Source organism: Centroberyx affinis, unplaced genomic scaffold (genome assembly GCF_046629955.1).
Source record: "Centroberyx affinis isolate AG114_WGS23_722 - 3 ecotype Tasmania unplaced genomic scaffold, CSIRO-AGI_Caff_v1 ptg005350l_1, whole genome shotgun sequence".
In the NCBI taxonomy this organism is placed as follows: Eukaryota; Metazoa; Chordata; class Actinopteri; order Beryciformes; family Berycidae; genus Centroberyx; species Centroberyx affinis.
Window position 1 is genome coordinate 39,457 of NW_027282671.1, and position 17,058 is coordinate 56,514.

The 17,058-nt window shown below is 40.5% G+C and overlaps 1 protein-coding gene across 1 annotated transcript; it reads right to left on the bottom strand.

Annotated features, from left to right (window-relative positions):
- Nucleotides 1-1,171: 1,171 nt before the first annotated feature.
- On the bottom strand, nt 1,172-15,293 carry riox2 (ribosomal oxygenase 2). Its single transcript, XM_071546604.1, has 10 exons — nt 15,194-15,293; nt 12,894-13,349; nt 10,654-10,773; nt 8,395-8,523; nt 7,222-7,325; nt 5,679-5,781; nt 4,666-4,834; nt 4,467-4,555; nt 3,445-3,570; nt 1,172-1,526 (listed from the first exon to the last, which is right to left on the bottom strand). The coding sequence occupies exons 2-10, from the start codon at nt 13,341-13,343 to the stop codon at nt 1,374-1,376; spliced, it is 1,443 nt and encodes a 480-aa protein (XP_071402705.1). The 5' UTR covers nt 13,344-13,349; nt 15,194-15,293; the 3' UTR covers nt 1,172-1,373.
- Between the last annotated feature and the right edge of the window lie 1,765 nt (nt 15,294-17,058).

Below are 17,058 nucleotides of genomic sequence, written 5' to 3' on the forward strand. Positions count from 1 at the left end.
TGTTTAAAATACACTATTTGAGTTCAACCTTAGACCTGGTCACTAGTGATGGGTATGGTTACTAAACCTTAGACGTAGTTACAAGTAATGGTATGGTACCTTAAACTTTTGATCTAGTTACTAGTAATGGTATGGTTACCAAACTTCAGACCTGGTCCCGCCCAGACTGGCCATCGGGAGAACCGGGAGAAAAATGGATCCAAATTATCCTCCCCTGTTGATTTCTTAACAGCATTAAAAACTCTAAATTATTTGAAAGCAAGCCAGTGAACCAGCCACGGTTTATTTCTCGATTGAAACGATATTAAGAATTTGTCAGAGAACCAAAGATTAAATCTGTCTTTTATTCTAAACTTTTTGAATCCTCTTCTCATCCTCATCTAATTTTAACATATCTGGAATTGCAGGACAGCAAGTAATTTCTGCAGTTTCAGATGGACACAAATGACACAAATATATTGTAAATATTGGCCAAATTTTTTCAGAGTAAGGCTTTGGATTTTTGTACCTCCACACACAGTCTACCCTGATGGTGTCCTGGTGGTAATAATAATACTAAAAACACTACAGAAACTACTCTGGCATTATTCTATTTGCAGACAACCACTGTACAGAAATTGTGCTGTATCTGATCTGTCAGTTCACCAAGACCTTTATCAAAAACAATGCTGCAGGGTGAATATGGATGGGACCATATGCTTATCTTACCATACGTTCCGATACATGATATGGGCTACACCAGTGATTCTCAACCTTTTTCATATCAAGGACCCCTAATTTAGTCCATATCAGGGCCACGCACCCCCCATTTGATGAGATTTTGTCTCTCAGACCCAAATCTGTGAATATTTTTAATGTTAGATATGATTTTGTCCAGAATCCCATGACTATCTGTATTGTAGGTAGAGAGATAACAGTGAAACTATGATCAAAACAGTCATTCTTCTACATTCTCCAATTGTGTTAACTTCTTGTAAATGAAATAATGCTGAAGTTTAACCATTTATCAATTTGACTGGGGACCCCCTGGAACCCCCTCAAGGACCCCTGGTGGTCCCCGGACCCCACGTTGAGAACCACTGAGCTACATGATTCGATACAACCATGATACGATGTAATAAATAAAAGTTCAGTGACAACCGTCTGACTTTGCAGAATTATGTTTATTCGTGAGACACAAATCTTTCTAGCGATGACATTGGCTTTCTAGAATGTAAACAATTTAATAATGTCATTACAAAGTGCAAACATAACTTAATTGACATAATTCTTTTGGCTACAGCAAACACTGTGCTGGAGCTTCAGTAAGGCGTCCGGCTTCAATGAGGAGGAGATTCCATGGTGTGACAGTGTGCTTTGACATGATAAGTGTACTAGCACACTTCCAGCAGGCTCTCAGTCCAGAGGGCCAGGACCAGGTTGAGTTTGTCTGCATCTGATGGCAGCTGCAGCTGGGCCACGGCGAGCTGCTCCGCCTGCTGGAGCTGCCGGAGGGCCTGGAGGTGGGACAGGGGGAAGCGTAGACCCTAGGGTGGGGGAACAGAAAGACAAACAGATGGGAAATCGGCACAACCATTGCAAATAAAATACGTGTAGTTAGTTCATGAACACAGCTACACAGCAATAAGGTGGAAGTTCTTTGATTCTGAAGCCTTTTGTATTAAAAACAAGGTCACAGTGTCACTGCTGGTGTTTTTTAATGGATTTTTTACCATCAACAAATCCTATGAAAATAACAAAATCAGCAATGAATTTGTTTTGTCAACAAGTCTCGTCCATGTAGCCGATGCCCAATAAATCTTCATGTCCCAGCAGCCATAGAACTGCATTGTATTAAAAAAAAACGATTAAAAACATGTCAAAGAGTAGTGGACAGTTGTAGCCTACTGGGATGGGACTGGGGGTAGGACTGGGTGGTGGGGTGGATTGGGAGGATGAGTAGGAGAGACCAGGGGGTTGGGAAAGGGGAGGGCGGTTTTATATTTTGTATATTATATGATGATCTTGTATTATGTATACCAGAACCTTTTGAAAATTCAATAAAGAGATGTTTAAAAAAAAAAAAAAACATGTCAAAAAGCCATGCTGCTGCTCTGCAGCATATTTCATCATCGCGATGCACCGGGCCGGACCACTTTTTCCTCAAACAACTTAATAAGCCGGCTGTAAAGACGTTTTCCATCTCAGGAAAGCAGTGCCTTAGCACTGAAAATAGTCCCCGTTGTAATGAAGAATTTGTTCCCATTTGAATTTGATTTGGTAATAACTACAACAGCCTGACTTTTCATGGTAACAGTTTTTAAAAATGTAAACTATGTATTTGTGAGCTGTGTTTAAAGGTTTTTAGCTTACAGTTGGAGCAAATGACTTCCGGGTTGAAGGCTAAAAACGGAACGTGGGAAGTCGGAAAGTAACGGGAGTAGAGCAAACGCATTGTTGATTTTGTTATTTTCATAGGATTTGTTGACGATAAGAAATGTATTTGAAAACACCAGCCTTATCCTTTAAGCAGTATTGCAGACAGGCAGATGGAGTGAGTGAATGAATGAATGAATATGAGTATGTCAAAATGGCAGTATGCTGGGAGAGAGAAACTGCACGAGTGTTAGGACTATGCAAGAGTGATCCAGTATGGCACTACATAACCTGATCAATGCATCCCAATCCAGTAGTGCTGTGATCTGCTGAAAGCACTATTTACATTCCGTATTACAAATGTATCTGCCTGGCAGAAGGTCCAATAAGGGTGTGTCATGCATGTACAGCGGTAGGGAGCACTGGAGCACTTGACTGTGTACAGGAATAATGATTGTCTCTCCATCATCGTTGGGGCTTGTTTTGCAGTAACAGAAGGCTCACTGTACATTATTCCCTTACACAATATATAAAACAGATACAACTTTAGGCTTGCAATGATCGCAGTACCATCAAACTGTTGTCTGTATCGTGATGCGTCTCATATAGTAGATCCTTAGGGCTGAACGATTTTGAAAAAATATCTAATTGCGATTATTTTGACTGATATTGCAATTGCGATATGATTTGCGATATTAGAGGGAATGATCATTTTTACATCATTATTCTCATTTTCATTGAAAAACGTATTAAAATGATTATGGTGTAATTTTTGCGGGGATCTGTACCAAACAAAGATGTTTTCTTAAGTCTGTAGAACATGATGTGTAGGCCAGGACATCTCTGCAGCACCACAATATTTACTTTAAAATGGTATTTTGACACATTTCACCTTTAACAAATATTGCGCCTCCTGCGATTTGAAAATTGCAGTAGGCCATATTGCGATTTCGATACAATTTTGATTAATTGTTCAGCTCTAAAGAGTACCGAGGCCAGAAAAAAAAGTATCCCGTGAAAGCCATGAGCAACTTGCGTATGTTCCGCCAAGAAAGCATGAATCAGTGTGGCAGCCTCTCGACAGCTTACCTGCGAGATGTCCCGCTCCTCCTCTTCATCATCCTCATCATCATCGCCACTTTCACCCATCATGTGGCTCTCCCTTTGGTTCTTCAAAGAATGTAAGACAAAGACTGCCAACTCTGTGGCCTCATCCTAGAACGCACACACAAATTAGAACTTAGTGGACATCATCTAGATGTGTTTCGCAACTTCTAAATGAAGGATTGCTCAGTCTGGGCCAGACAGCTGAGCATGCAAATGAACTGAATTCTGTTCCTTGATTTGGCAGGACATTTATATGACATGAAACACAATTCTCAAGACTAATATTTGTCATTATGGTTAGCCCCCATATGCCGAAGTCCATCCAGCCCCCGGTCCCTCCATTTTCGGCATCGATCTTCAACATATGAATCCAACACTAGTTTACCGTATTTCCTCTAATATTGGCCCGGGCCTTTATTTACCTCAGCTGCAGAGGGTACCAGGCCTTTATTGGAAGCAGGCTTATATTAGAGACAGGCCTTTATTTCTAATTCCCTCTGTTTGATAAGTATATTTGCTCATATTTTAGTACGAAGCCTCCTTGTTTTCTGATCTGCTTCTGTTGGGGTTCGTTAGGTAGCCGTTTTTTTGTTACTGCGACGCATTACCGATAATTACGGTAATCGACGACGGCACGCTCCAGAGACTTCCGCCGGCCGAGCCGTCTCGTGGCATACTGCCATCTTGTGGCACTTGTACGTTACTACAAACTACAGTTACATTATATAACAGGCACCAGGAGTTTACCGGTATCCGCTGTTGTTTTTTCCTTTGTTTTTTTCCCCGGCCTGTATTTGGGGCCGGCCTTTATTTGTTCGTGTCGACCACGGCCCCGGCCATTATCGGAGACCCGGCTTTTAATTGACTACCGGCCACTATTAGAGGAAATACGGTAATCCACGAATCCCAGTTTGCCATCATCAATGGCTTTTATGCTTACTGTGTGACAGTGACAAAGAACGGGACAAGAAGGTTTTGTTGATTCATTCATTTACTCAACTTACTGTTCTTTCCTGGCTCGGCTCCACTGTTACGAGGATGTGGTCTTTAAATCTCAAACACACTGAATCCTCCAGTACAGGAATCCTCCCAGCTATGGGACACATACACACACAAGTACAAGGTCAGATTATATCAATGTGCACATAACACATACTGTATAGATTTGTATTTGAACAAATACAAATGCCCACACAGCCCTACATGGTGTAATATCTTGCTGGTGCTGGGTGTATGGTGGTAATCTGTTTGTGATGAAGTCTCTCCTCATGTGAGTAGAGCGTAGATCTTGCTTCCCCGTTTCCACCTCGTCTGCCAGAGTTCTCAGGAAGCCGGCCAGCTGCCCGCTGGTGTCCGGGCCTTCACTGCTGCCCTAAACACACGAACACATCCAGAAAGAAATACAGACAAGGTGTGAATCCTCATTGCAGTTGGATATGATGAGAGCGAGGAATGGGGGTAGGGATAGGGGAGGTGGAGGTAAGCGATGTGTTCTTCGCTTCTTTTGCTTGCATTGTTTCATCCTAAACAGGAATGCAGTGACTAAGTGGGTTCGCTGTTTAGGTCTACTGAACCCTTTCAGGGCTCCAGACTAGGGCTGAACAATTAATCAAAATTTTATCAAAATCGCAATATGGCCTACTGCAATTTTTTAAATCACAGGAGGCGCAATATTTGTTAAAGGTGAAATGTGTCAAAATACCATTTAAAATGAAATATTGTGGTGCTGCAGAGATGTCCTGGCCTACACATCATATTCTACAGACTTAAGAAAACATCTTTGTTTGGTACAGATCCCCGCAAAAATCACACCATAATCATTTTACTACGTTTTTCAATGAAAATGAGAATAATGATGTAAAAATGATCATTCCCTCTAATATCACAAATCATATCGCAATTGCAATATCAGTCAAAATAATCGCAATTAGATATTTTTTCAAAATCGTTCAGCCCTAATTTGTAATAAATACTACAGTGTTACCAAATCACAATCCTCATGATTTCAGAAGTCTATACTAAAGTGCTAACAAACTTAAGTATTTGAATTACTTTGCCTGCATTTGTGTCACTCATCTCTTCTTTCGGGGAATGAAACATGTCTGTCTACAAACAGGAATTCCAGTGTGTGAAATGCCTTCACTTAACATGCATCGGCCCAAGAATGAACGACTCCTGTACTTGCACCAAAGTAGGCCAGATCAACAGAATCTTACCAGTAAGAGTCCTCTGGGCATGCCCTGTCTCAGGCTCCTGTCACTCCTGATGGTGTCAAACAGCAAACTGGGAAACGCGTCCAACAGCAAATCTCCCCATGACCTGAGACAGATACAGGTCGGGAGGACAGGAAACAGACTGTGAGAGGAAGCAATATACTGTATAGACCAGCATTTCTCAACCTTTTTCATATCAAGGACCCCTAATTTAGTCCACATTAGAGTCTCATTTGATGAGATTTTGTCTCTCGGACCCAAGTCTGAGAATATCTTTATTATCAGATATGATTTTGTCCAGAATTCCATGAGGTATCTGTATTGTAGGTTGAGAGATAACAGAGAAACTATGATCAAAACAGTCATTCTTCTACATTCTCTAATGGTGTTAACTTCTTGTAAATGAAACAGTGCTTAAGTTTAATAATTCATCAATTTGCCTGGGACCCCCTCAAGGACCCCTGGTGGTCCCCGGACCCCACGTTGAGAATCACTGTTATAGACCAATATATACACTTCTCAGATTGCACATAAAGAGTATAGCATAGTATCATATATACAATGTTTAGAGTGAGAATTAGGGTTCAACCAATATGGGATTTTGAAGGTCAACACCAATAACTGATATTTTTGTATTGAAGCTGCCAATAGCTGATATGTTGTGCTAATATTCAGTATATTTAAATCAATGTGGTAATGTTCCATATTCCATGTCCATGTGTGAAAACAACTTGTGTTCACCTTGAGATGCTGGACAAAGATCAGCTACTCTAATTGTCCTTTGATTCCAAGCAGACCACATGCCTCTATGTGATTGCTATTCTCTCGATATTCTTGGTACCGTTCCAAAACGTACCGTGCCAAACCACGACCAAAAAATGCCTCCCTTTAGGGCACTGGTTCCCAACCTGGGGATCCCGACCCCCACTAGGGGTTGCAAAAGCTTCACGGGGGGGTTGCAAGGTCTTCTTGGTTTTAAGGGGTGTAAGAAAACTTTAAAAAAAATATATATACAGTATATCTCAGCATTTCATGAGTTTCTGTGAAGAAAAGCACTAAATGTAGTTGTTATTTTAAGTTTGGATGTTTTTTAAGATATAAACAAGGATAAGGGCGCGGTGAAGACATGAACACAAGCTATATTCACTCTCTGCTAAACAGCCTGATTTGTCCAAAATAAGCATAATAAGTATGTATGATAGTTAAAAATAAATAAAATAATACAGAGAATTGTATAAAACGTTCCTAAAAATATCAGGAAAACTAATCTCTGATGCAATATTCACATAATCTGCTCAATATTCATCCAAATTGCTCGTTTTACACAAACTTCCTGCAGTTATTGCGTTCACTATTTGGGTTGTTTTGTGCTGTTATTGTTATGCATTGAATATAACATGAAATATCCCTAAAATATGTCACTTCGTCAGGGGTCGTCTGTTTACTCAGTGATAGAATAGGGCTCCCTTAAGGAAAAAGGTTGGGAAGCACTGCTTTAGGGTAAACGGGTTAAAGGGAGAGCTATGGAGAAGAGGAGCCAACATACATGTTCTGGTAGGTGCTGAGGGTCAGGTGGGTGGAGTGGTCCACCCCCACAGGAGTGTCCGCCTGATGGATGGTTCCTCTGGGGAAGTAAAGAAGATCCCCCGCCTATGGAGAGGGAAGATCTTGACTCATTCATACAACATGGAAAATCCCATTTCAGATACCAAATGATATGCGTAGGATCAAGACATTTGGCACATATTTAGTTAGCACTGACCAGAAAATTGTCATGCAATTATCCATGCAGAATAATTCCCATCAAATGTTCATAAACTCGATCTTACAAGACCAAAAATAAACTAAAGCTACACCATTCTCGACAAGGTTTCACCAGGTAATGTTCAGAGTTATGAATTCTGGGATTCTTGCAGTTTTCTCACGTGGGAACAGTTTGTAGGGCTGATCGATTTTGAAAAAATATCTAATTGCGATTATTTTGACTGATATTGCAATTGCGATATGATTTGCGATATTAGAGGGAATGATCATTTTTACATCGTCGTTCTCATTTTCATTGAAAAACGTATTAAAATGATTATGGTGTGATTTTTGCGGGGATCTGTACCAAACAAAGATGTTTTCTTAAGTCCGTAGAATATGATGTGTAGGCCAGGACATCTCTGCAGCACCACAATATTTACTTTAAAATGGTATTTTGACACACATTTCAACTTTAACAAATATTGCGCCTCCTGCGATTTGAAAATTTCAGTAGGCCATATTGCGATTTCGATAAAATTTCGAATAATTGTTCAGCCCTAACAGTTTGCCACTTTGTTTTGTTAGCTTGTACAGGATGTCCAATGTGGGGCTTGCGGGCCAAACTGAGAGAAATCCCAGGATTCATAGCTCTGCCTATTCATTTCCAAAACGTTGAGGGGTGCTGTAGCTTTACATAGAAAATATTTGGGATTTCATTATACGTAACCATTAATCAGACAAACCCAAACATTATGTTACAAGCATTCAAACACCCTCACAAGTGTTCAAACGGTAATTACAATGACGGTTTCTTTTTATTTCAAGTGTGTATGGTTTTCTTACGACAGCAGAGCCTCAAACGCGAGTGCAAATTTGTTTCTGTGAAGACTCAAAAAATGAGCTTCACACTTTCAAAACTAAGTGTGAAGCTTGTCAGAATGCTGGTCAGAATGCTGAAGTGATGGTGCTGTACCTTGAGTATGATGTCGTGGGTCGGGCTGCCGATCTTCTCCTCTGACTCCAGGCTGTATTCTCTGGCCAGGGGAACAGTGGGGCTGTAGAGACGCCAGTGTTTCTGCCCCTCCAACTGCAGGATAAACACCTGGGCAAGAGGTCCACCAACACTAAGTTGTTTGTTTATTGTTTATTGACCTTCCAGCATTATTACAGGTTCATAAAGATGATTGTCATTAAAAACACTGAATTATTCTGAGGAGTAGAGGCATAGAGGAGTAAAGAAACCAGAAAATATTCACATTTAAGAAGCTGGAATCAGAGAATTTTGACTTATTTTTCTTACTCAAACCGATTAATCGATTATCAAAATAGTTGGCGATTAATTTAATAGTTGACAACTAATCGATTAATTGTTGCAGCTCTACTAAAAAAAATTTAAATGTTGCAATTATCTAAGCTAAAATCTAATATCTCATATGTCAAATCTAAAATCCGCTGTCATTTAGGAGTCTGCACATATAGGGGATTGGTGATCTCCTGTATCTCTCGGTTCGACATCTTGGGATGGCCAGTTTGTCTGAGTTCCTTGTCTGATGACCTGTGAGCTCCCTGAGGGGGGGGGAGGCCAGTCTCTGAAGTTGGACTTCAGCAGCTTTCTGGCAAAGCCAAGACACAGTTGAGTGCGTCTCTCTGATAGAGTGCACAATGCAAGAGTGCAGAAGAGCCTCTGGGTACCCTGAGTACCTCTGGCCAAGTATGATTTTACAAGTCCGTTTCTGCGTGCTTTCCAGCCTTTTAGCCTTGGTCTGTAGTCAGGGAACTGAGCCAGACGGGGACTGCAGACTCCAGCACCGGGCGCACGAAGCCTGTGTAGACGGAAACAAGTTCTGGGTCTCGGAAACCAAATTTCTTCAGGCGACGCAGAGCAAAAAGCTTGACTCCACCTGACCGTCCCATCGCAAGTTACTCTGGATGGTGGACCCCCAGGATTTTAACCGTGTCACAGACTTCCAGGACGTTCTGGTCAGTGGAGAGAGTCGGCAGGGCGGGTGGATGCCTCATGTGGGTGACATGTAAGACTTTACATTTCTTTGGGTTGAGTTTCAGTTTGTGCTCCTCTACCCAGATATCAAGACCATTCGGGGTCTGTTGGAGAGGACAGGGTAACTGGAGCGTCCACGTCTGGGCCAAAGTCATGTCATCCAAGACGCTGACATTGTATGCGTGTCACTTGCACTTGGAATGACCTGCTGCCTGCTGACCGGAACTGCCAGAAAAAGGGCTTCCCAAAAGCATCTAAGATCATCTTTAACCTCTTGTAAGCCAGTAGAGGAAAGACTCTTTTAATGCAAAGACTCTTTTAGGGAAACACTAACCAGTGACTTCTGTGTCAGTCTGTACTCTGTACAAAAATGTTTCTATTCCAACCATGTTGTGTCTATAAATCTTGCTCTCAGGAGTAGGGCTGGGCGATATGGTTGAAATCAATATCACGATAATCATAAGGATTTTTCTCAATATCAATATATATCACGATATGGTTCATGTATGCAAAATCATGTTAAATTATCAAATTAATGTTCATCTCATTGAACCGAATGGTAATGTTAGGTGTGATGTCAAACAAAACAGAAATATTCAAATAATATTCCTACCGGACCTCATTTTATTTAAGTAAAATTTGCTTGTCATCATCAATTTAGACAGCAGAAATGTGTGTCACGATATCAAAATATCTTCATATCATCACGATATGATTCCACTGAAAGACAATAAACAATGTTTTTTAATTATCGCCCAGCCGTACTTTGGAGTCTATTCAAAGTGGCTGAATTAGTACAACTTTTATGGGAAAAATGGTTCAAAACCCATTTCTACAACCTAAATATGAGGTTTGAGTAACATCTAATGAGGATTGTCTCAAAATATTGAATACAAATTTGAACATAAGACAAGGCACACAACATTTTTTTCCATTGGAATGTTATACTGTGATGTCTACAATTTTCTTTTCATATTGAAAAAGTAGTTTTATCTAGCTCATCTATCTCATAGATTAAAAAAAAATCCAAATAATGGTAAGTATTTTACAGCATAACAAAGTGCACAATCGGGGCACTGTTTGTATAGGAAAGTGGATATCCACATAAAGATTTTTCTCTCTTAATTTGATGACAAAAATATATTTTGTGCATTTAGGGGGTGATTTTGCACTATGAATATGAGGCTAGTGGTATGGGTGAACGTAGTATGGGCGAGTGGTTCGGTGTTGTACCTCGACATCATCATAGTGAGGAGGAAGCCCCTGGGACTCCTGCGGTGTGATGTAGACGTTGGAGCCCACCAAAGCACCAAAGAAACACTCCAGCTTCTCCTGGATCCTCCACAGCTCATCCTGACAGGACAGTAAAAACACCCTGCTTCAGGAAAACTGACAAAAAGCTGGTTCACACTTTCTCTGTGGAGTTTATTTACAACAGCAGACACCTAGACATTAGGAACTCAACACTGAAGGTTAGTAAAATTAAAATTATTGACAATTGAAAAACACGCAATTTGTTAGCATCGGGACTGAGGCTTGGTCCTCAAGTTAAAATAGTCCTGACACCTTTATTCAAGCAATCATTTTCCCATTGTCAACAAACTATGAAACCTTAGGCTATGTGTAAGCTACTGTTTTATAAGGTAGAGAACATGAGTCGATGATTATGTGAATGTTAAGCAGATTTAGATAAAAGTAACCAAGCATAGAGTGCTAATTCAGTATCATACAAGACAGACAACTATCCAGGCCTATGAATATCTGTACAAATATGTAGATGAGCATCAGAAAATCTAGGGCAGTGGTTCTCAATCTCAACGTGGGGTCCGGGGACCACCAGGGGTCCTTGAGGGAGTTCCAGGGGGTCCCCAGCAAATTGATGAATTGTTAAACTTCAGCATTATTTCATTTACAAGAAGTTAACACAATTAGAGAATCATAGTTTCTCTGTTATCTCTCTACCTACAATACAGATAGTCATGGAATTCTGGACAAAATCATATCTAACAAAAAAACATATTCTCAGATTTAGGTCCAAGAGACAAAATCTCATCAAATGGGGGTCCATGGCCCTAATGTGGACTAAATTAGGGTCCTTGATATGGAAAAGGTTGAGAATCACTGATCTAGGGTGGTAGTAGATGGTTGTAGTAGTAGCAGTACTGCTAGTAGTAGCAGTAGTAGTACTAGTGGTAGTTGAAGTAGCTGTAGTATAAGCAGCAGTAGTAGTTGTAGGAGATGAAGTAGTAGTATAGGTAGTAGTAGTAGTAGCAGTAGTAGTGGCAGTAGTAGCTGTAGTAATTTTAGTAGTAACAGAGGGACAGAAGGAGAGATAGTGTGCATCTGCTCTGTACATTTTCCCATTAGTGTGTATCGGAAAATAATTTGCAATAAAAGCTAAATATCTTAAAAAGTATAAAACATATCGCTTGGAAAAGTAATACCAACTTGCACCATGACCAGCTGAACGTTTTCATGTATAATGGGCCTCATTTATCAATAAGTTCGCAAATGTGTATCTAAAGAGTTTCCTAAACATCCTTATATCCCTTTAAAATGTACTGAAGAGACCTGATATCAGATTTGTTTGCAAGTAAGGCAGAATTTGACAGTAATTTATTATTCAAATATAAAAGTTGAGTAAATAATAGATGAAATGTAAAGCAACTATTTAGTCCAAGGGAAACAAGGAGATGATTGGCTGTCTTTAGATTCCAATTAAAATTAAATGATTCCTGAATCACTTTTGATGGAGTATAATTAAGCGTTAGTATCTGTGTTTTTGAAATATTAATTTGATATCCCGAAAGGTGTCCATATGTTTCTAGAAGCTTCATCAGTACAGGAAGTGATTTATTAGGGCTGGGCGATATGGTTGAAATCAATATCATGATAATCATATGGATTTTTCTCAATATCAATATATATCACAATATGGTTCATGTACGCAAAATCACGTTAAATAATCAAATTAATGTTCATCTCATTGAACCGAATGGTAATGTTAGGTGTGATGTCAAACAAAATAGAAATATTCAAATAATATTCCTACCATACCTCATTTTATGAGAGTTTTTAAGTCAAATTTGCTTGTCATCATCAATTTAGACAGCAGAAATGTGTGTCACGATATCAAAATATCTTCATATCATCACGATATGATTCCACTGAAAGACGATAAACGATAATATTGAATTATCGCCCAGCTCTATGATTTATTCGTTTGCTCAAGGAAGGCTATGATATCATCAGCAAAGAGTCCTATTTTATGCTCCATGCCATTTACCACAACTCCTTTAAGTTCTTTGTTTTGACGAACTGCTTGTGCCAAGGGCTCTATAAAGAGAGCAAATAGAGTGGGTGATAGACAACATCCTTGCCTAGTTGACCTCTGTAAACTAATTTTGTCTGTCAGGATGATTGGCTGGCTTTGACTCTACAGTGCTGCCTGCTCCTGTCTCTCTGCCTCTCACCTTGAACCTCTGCGGCTGGTGGAACTGGACGGTGGCCTTGTTCTGCTCCAAGTCCTTGCTGAGAACGTTGTAGCTGACCCGTCCCTTCTTGTTCATCACCTTCTTCTTGCCGTTGACGCAGCGGCAGACGTTGAGGTCGGTGGCGTACTCCAGACCCCGGGAGCACAGGCCCTTCAGGTCGGACAGCCGGAACAGAGAGCGGTAGTAGGAGGCCACGCCGGGCTCGGCCCTCTGGAGGTGGAGGGGCTTCTTCTCCCAGTAATCCCTGAAGAACTCCTCCCTGGCCAAGGGGCGGATGAGGCTTTCGAACAGGCCGGCGGGGCTGTGGAAGCTCAGGGGGGACGGGGCGGGGGCGGGGGGGTCGGGGTCGGGCTTGCTCTGTTTCATTGGGCCGCCGGGATCGTCGGCGCTCCGTCTTTTGCCGGCTGCTGCTTTCCCTTTCTGTGGCATTTTAATCTGGGGGAAAAAAATTCAAACGATATTGTAGGTGGCATTGCTGAATCAAGATCTGGATAGGTTTGTGTAACACAGCATGTATGTATGAGCAAAACTGATGGGTCTAATCTGAAGAAGATCCTATTGGGGATCGAAACGTCAATTAATAAAACTAGAATTTATAACCTCCTCCTCTCCTTGTCTCCTTTCCTCTCCTCTCCTTCCCTCTCCTATTCTCCTCCTCTCCTCTCCTTGTCTCCTTTCCTCTCTCCTCTCCTGCTCTCCTCTCCTTTCCTCTCCTCATCTCCTCCTCTCCTCTCCTTGTCTCCTATCCACTCCCCTCTCCTCTTCTCTCCTTGTCTCCTCTCCTCCTTTCGTCTCCTCCTCTCCTCTCCATGTTTCCTCTCCTCTCTCCTCTCCTTTCCTCTCCTCATCTCCTCTCCTTGTCTCCTGTCCTCTCTTCTCTCCTCTCCTATTCTCCCCCTCTCTTCTTCTTGTCTCCTGTCCTCTCTCCTCTCCTCTCCTCCTCTCCTTGTCTCCTATCCTCTCTCCTTTCCTCTCCTCCTGTCCTCTCCTAATCTCCTCTCCTTGTCCCCTATCCACTCCCCTCCCCTCTCCTCTTCTCTCCTTGTCTCCGCTCCTCCTCCTTTCGTCTCCTCCTCTCCTCTCATCCTCTCCTCTCCTCTCCTCATCTCCTCTCCTTGTTTCCTGTCCTCTCTTCTCTCCTCTCCTTGTCTCCTCTCCTCCTCCTCTCCTCTCCTTGTCTCCTGTCCTCTCTCCTCTCCTCTCCTTGTCTCCTCTCCTCTCGTCTCCTGTCCTCTCCCCTCTCCTCTTCTCTCCTTGTCTCCTGTCCTCTCCCCTCTCCTCTTCTCTCCTTGTCTCCTGTCCTCTCCCCTCTCCTCTTCTCTCCTTGTCTCCTCTCCTCCTCCTTTCGTCTCCTCCTCTCCTCTCCATGTTTCCTCTCCTCTCTCCTCTCCTTTCCTCTCCACATCTCCTCTCCTTGTCTCCTGTCCTCTCCTGTCCTTGTCTCCTGTCCTCTCCTCTCAGGACACACAAACACATAAACGCACAAACCGCTCTCCAATTATAGCAGTAGGATTGTTGTGAGCCATTTCTCTACACATCTCATTATACATGAAAATCTTACTTTCTAAAGCCAACATTTACAACCAGTGCATAGACTACTTTTGGTGCCACTGTCTCACCACTGTCACTTGGATTTTTTCCTACACTCACTTTCCCATAAAGCTCCACTGTTCAACTCACATTCACCCAAATGGGGTTTAAGGCAACTAGGCTTTCACATATGCAGACTTAGACATTTAATACACCCAGCCCAGTTTTTATTGTTGTTGTTTTTTTCATTGTTCCTTCATTAGACCAAATTATTGAGATTAACAATCTCTTTTTCAGGGTAAACCTGGCCAGGAGAGCAGCATTAAGACAAACAAACATGGCAGACAATCATCATACACCTATGTACAAAAGCTAAATACAATAAAATGACATCAAGCCCTATGTTTTCCTATCTCCTCTGTGTTCCATGATCATTCTGTGTTGACCTCTGACCTCTGACCCCTCACCTCCTTGCTACTGGTTGCTTCTAAAGTTGTTAATCTAGGAATTGAAGCTTTTTCTACTGTCCAACTCACTGGAAGCCTGTCTTTACAACAGCATCAACTCCATGCCTAAAATATAAATGGAAATACACTTTGTAACTTTTCAAAAAGCTAAATCAACAGACTACTAGCTAACTAACGCTGCTACCACTAACTAGTAACGCTGTAAGTTTACGAATCGCTAATGTTATATAACGTTAGTACGGCAAGCTAAACGTGCAATCAAAAAGAATTCGATTCACTAACCTTCCCAAGAGTGTAAAGGTTCTGCGATGTTAAAGTAAGTTGATAATAAAGCGTTATTTAGAATGATCCATGTGAACTGAGCTGTGTTTCCCTCAATGTGTCCGACTGGAAACAACGCCTGACCCCGAAAACATACGAACGGTGATCACGAATAGCGTCAACATTAAAAATTAAAATACGTCAAGAACAAGGACAAGAACGATAACCATTTATCTTCTCATTTTCGCGAGTTTCCCACCTTGCTTTCCTGTAAGTTATGTTATATGATATCATCCGACACAAGCTGTTTCACTGTATTGATGCCGCCTTCAAAATAAAAGTAGCCGACCGAAAATGTATCAAAGTAAAGGGTATGATGTAAAAGTAAATCTATTTTAATACAAAGGCTTACCATTATGAAATTCAGTCGGCCAACATTATAGCTAGTGTTTTTAGTAGTTGATAAGTATTTATTTTAATGTGTCGCTATCAGGCTGCTATGATTGCATGGCAGCTTTTTATAACAGTATAATAGTCTAGATGTATATTTTTTTTAATAATATCTGATTCATGGGTGTGAGACAACATTGTTATGGAAGCCCACCCGCCACCTGTTAAACAATAATTTAAAATATATGGTAACACTTTACAATAAGGGTACATTAATTAAAGGTTAGTTAATGCTTAATAAGCATTAAATAACCCTTAATTAACAGTCAACTAATGTGTCTGGTAATCAAGATATTAATTTATACATTATTTAATAGTCATCTTTATAAACTATTAAATAATGTATAAATTAATACCTTAGTTAACATGAGCACCATTAGTAAATTACACATTAGTTAACTGTTAATTAACTAACCCTTATTAAGCATTAACTAACCCTTAACTTAGTGTACCCTTATTGTGAAGTGTTACCATATCTCTCTCTATATATATATATATACATATGTGTGTGGTGTGTGTGTGTGTGTGTGTGTGTGTACATATATATATATATGTGTATATATATATATAGATAGATATATATAGATATATATATATAAAATAACCAGCACATAACTTGTGAGATTTTTTTTTCTCAAATTAGGCTATGACTTCTTATCGCATAATATTAAGAAACTAAGGATTAATACTGAAACAATATGACGATAGACTAAAGTTATCATCTTAAAATTGACCTTCTTGATGCCAAACAGTTCTAAGTAATCAGAAGAGAAAAGCCTCTGAAACAGCATTCAGACCATCACTGGACACTAAAACTGTGAAACCCAGACTCATGAGATTTTTAGCATTGTTTGGCCTTGAATCACACCAGATGGGACTGCACCATCACATTTTGTGGGAACTGTGGCTCAATTAAATATGCTTCCATCATAATCTAAATAAACAGGCTTCCCATAAGTGACTATCTGAAAATTAGGAAAATGTCCAGCACAACAAACACACAATCACACAAGCACACACGCACACACACACACACACACACACAGTTCAACAATTTAAATGTCATGCTGCTCCTAAAATTGTATTCTACCCTTTGAACACAGGGTGACAGTAACTCACATTCTATGGTACAAAGCTGACTGGTTTAACACAATTTCCACAAGACAACTAACTACTCAATGAATTAATGACAAATTAATAGAAGTAAGATAGTAATCACTGTCAAGGCAAATTAAGGCCTTATGAACAAATATCTCTGTGGTTGGAGTGTGCCTGGAAAGTGAAGCAGAAAAGCAGAACACTCATACAATTCCAATGTTTCTACAGTGAAGTCAGTCACATTTCCTTACTCAAGACTCTACTGTTTATGAAATTCCTAATTCTCTCTGTCTCTCTAATTCACTCACAAACACACTTGCTGCAACTGTAAATGTAAT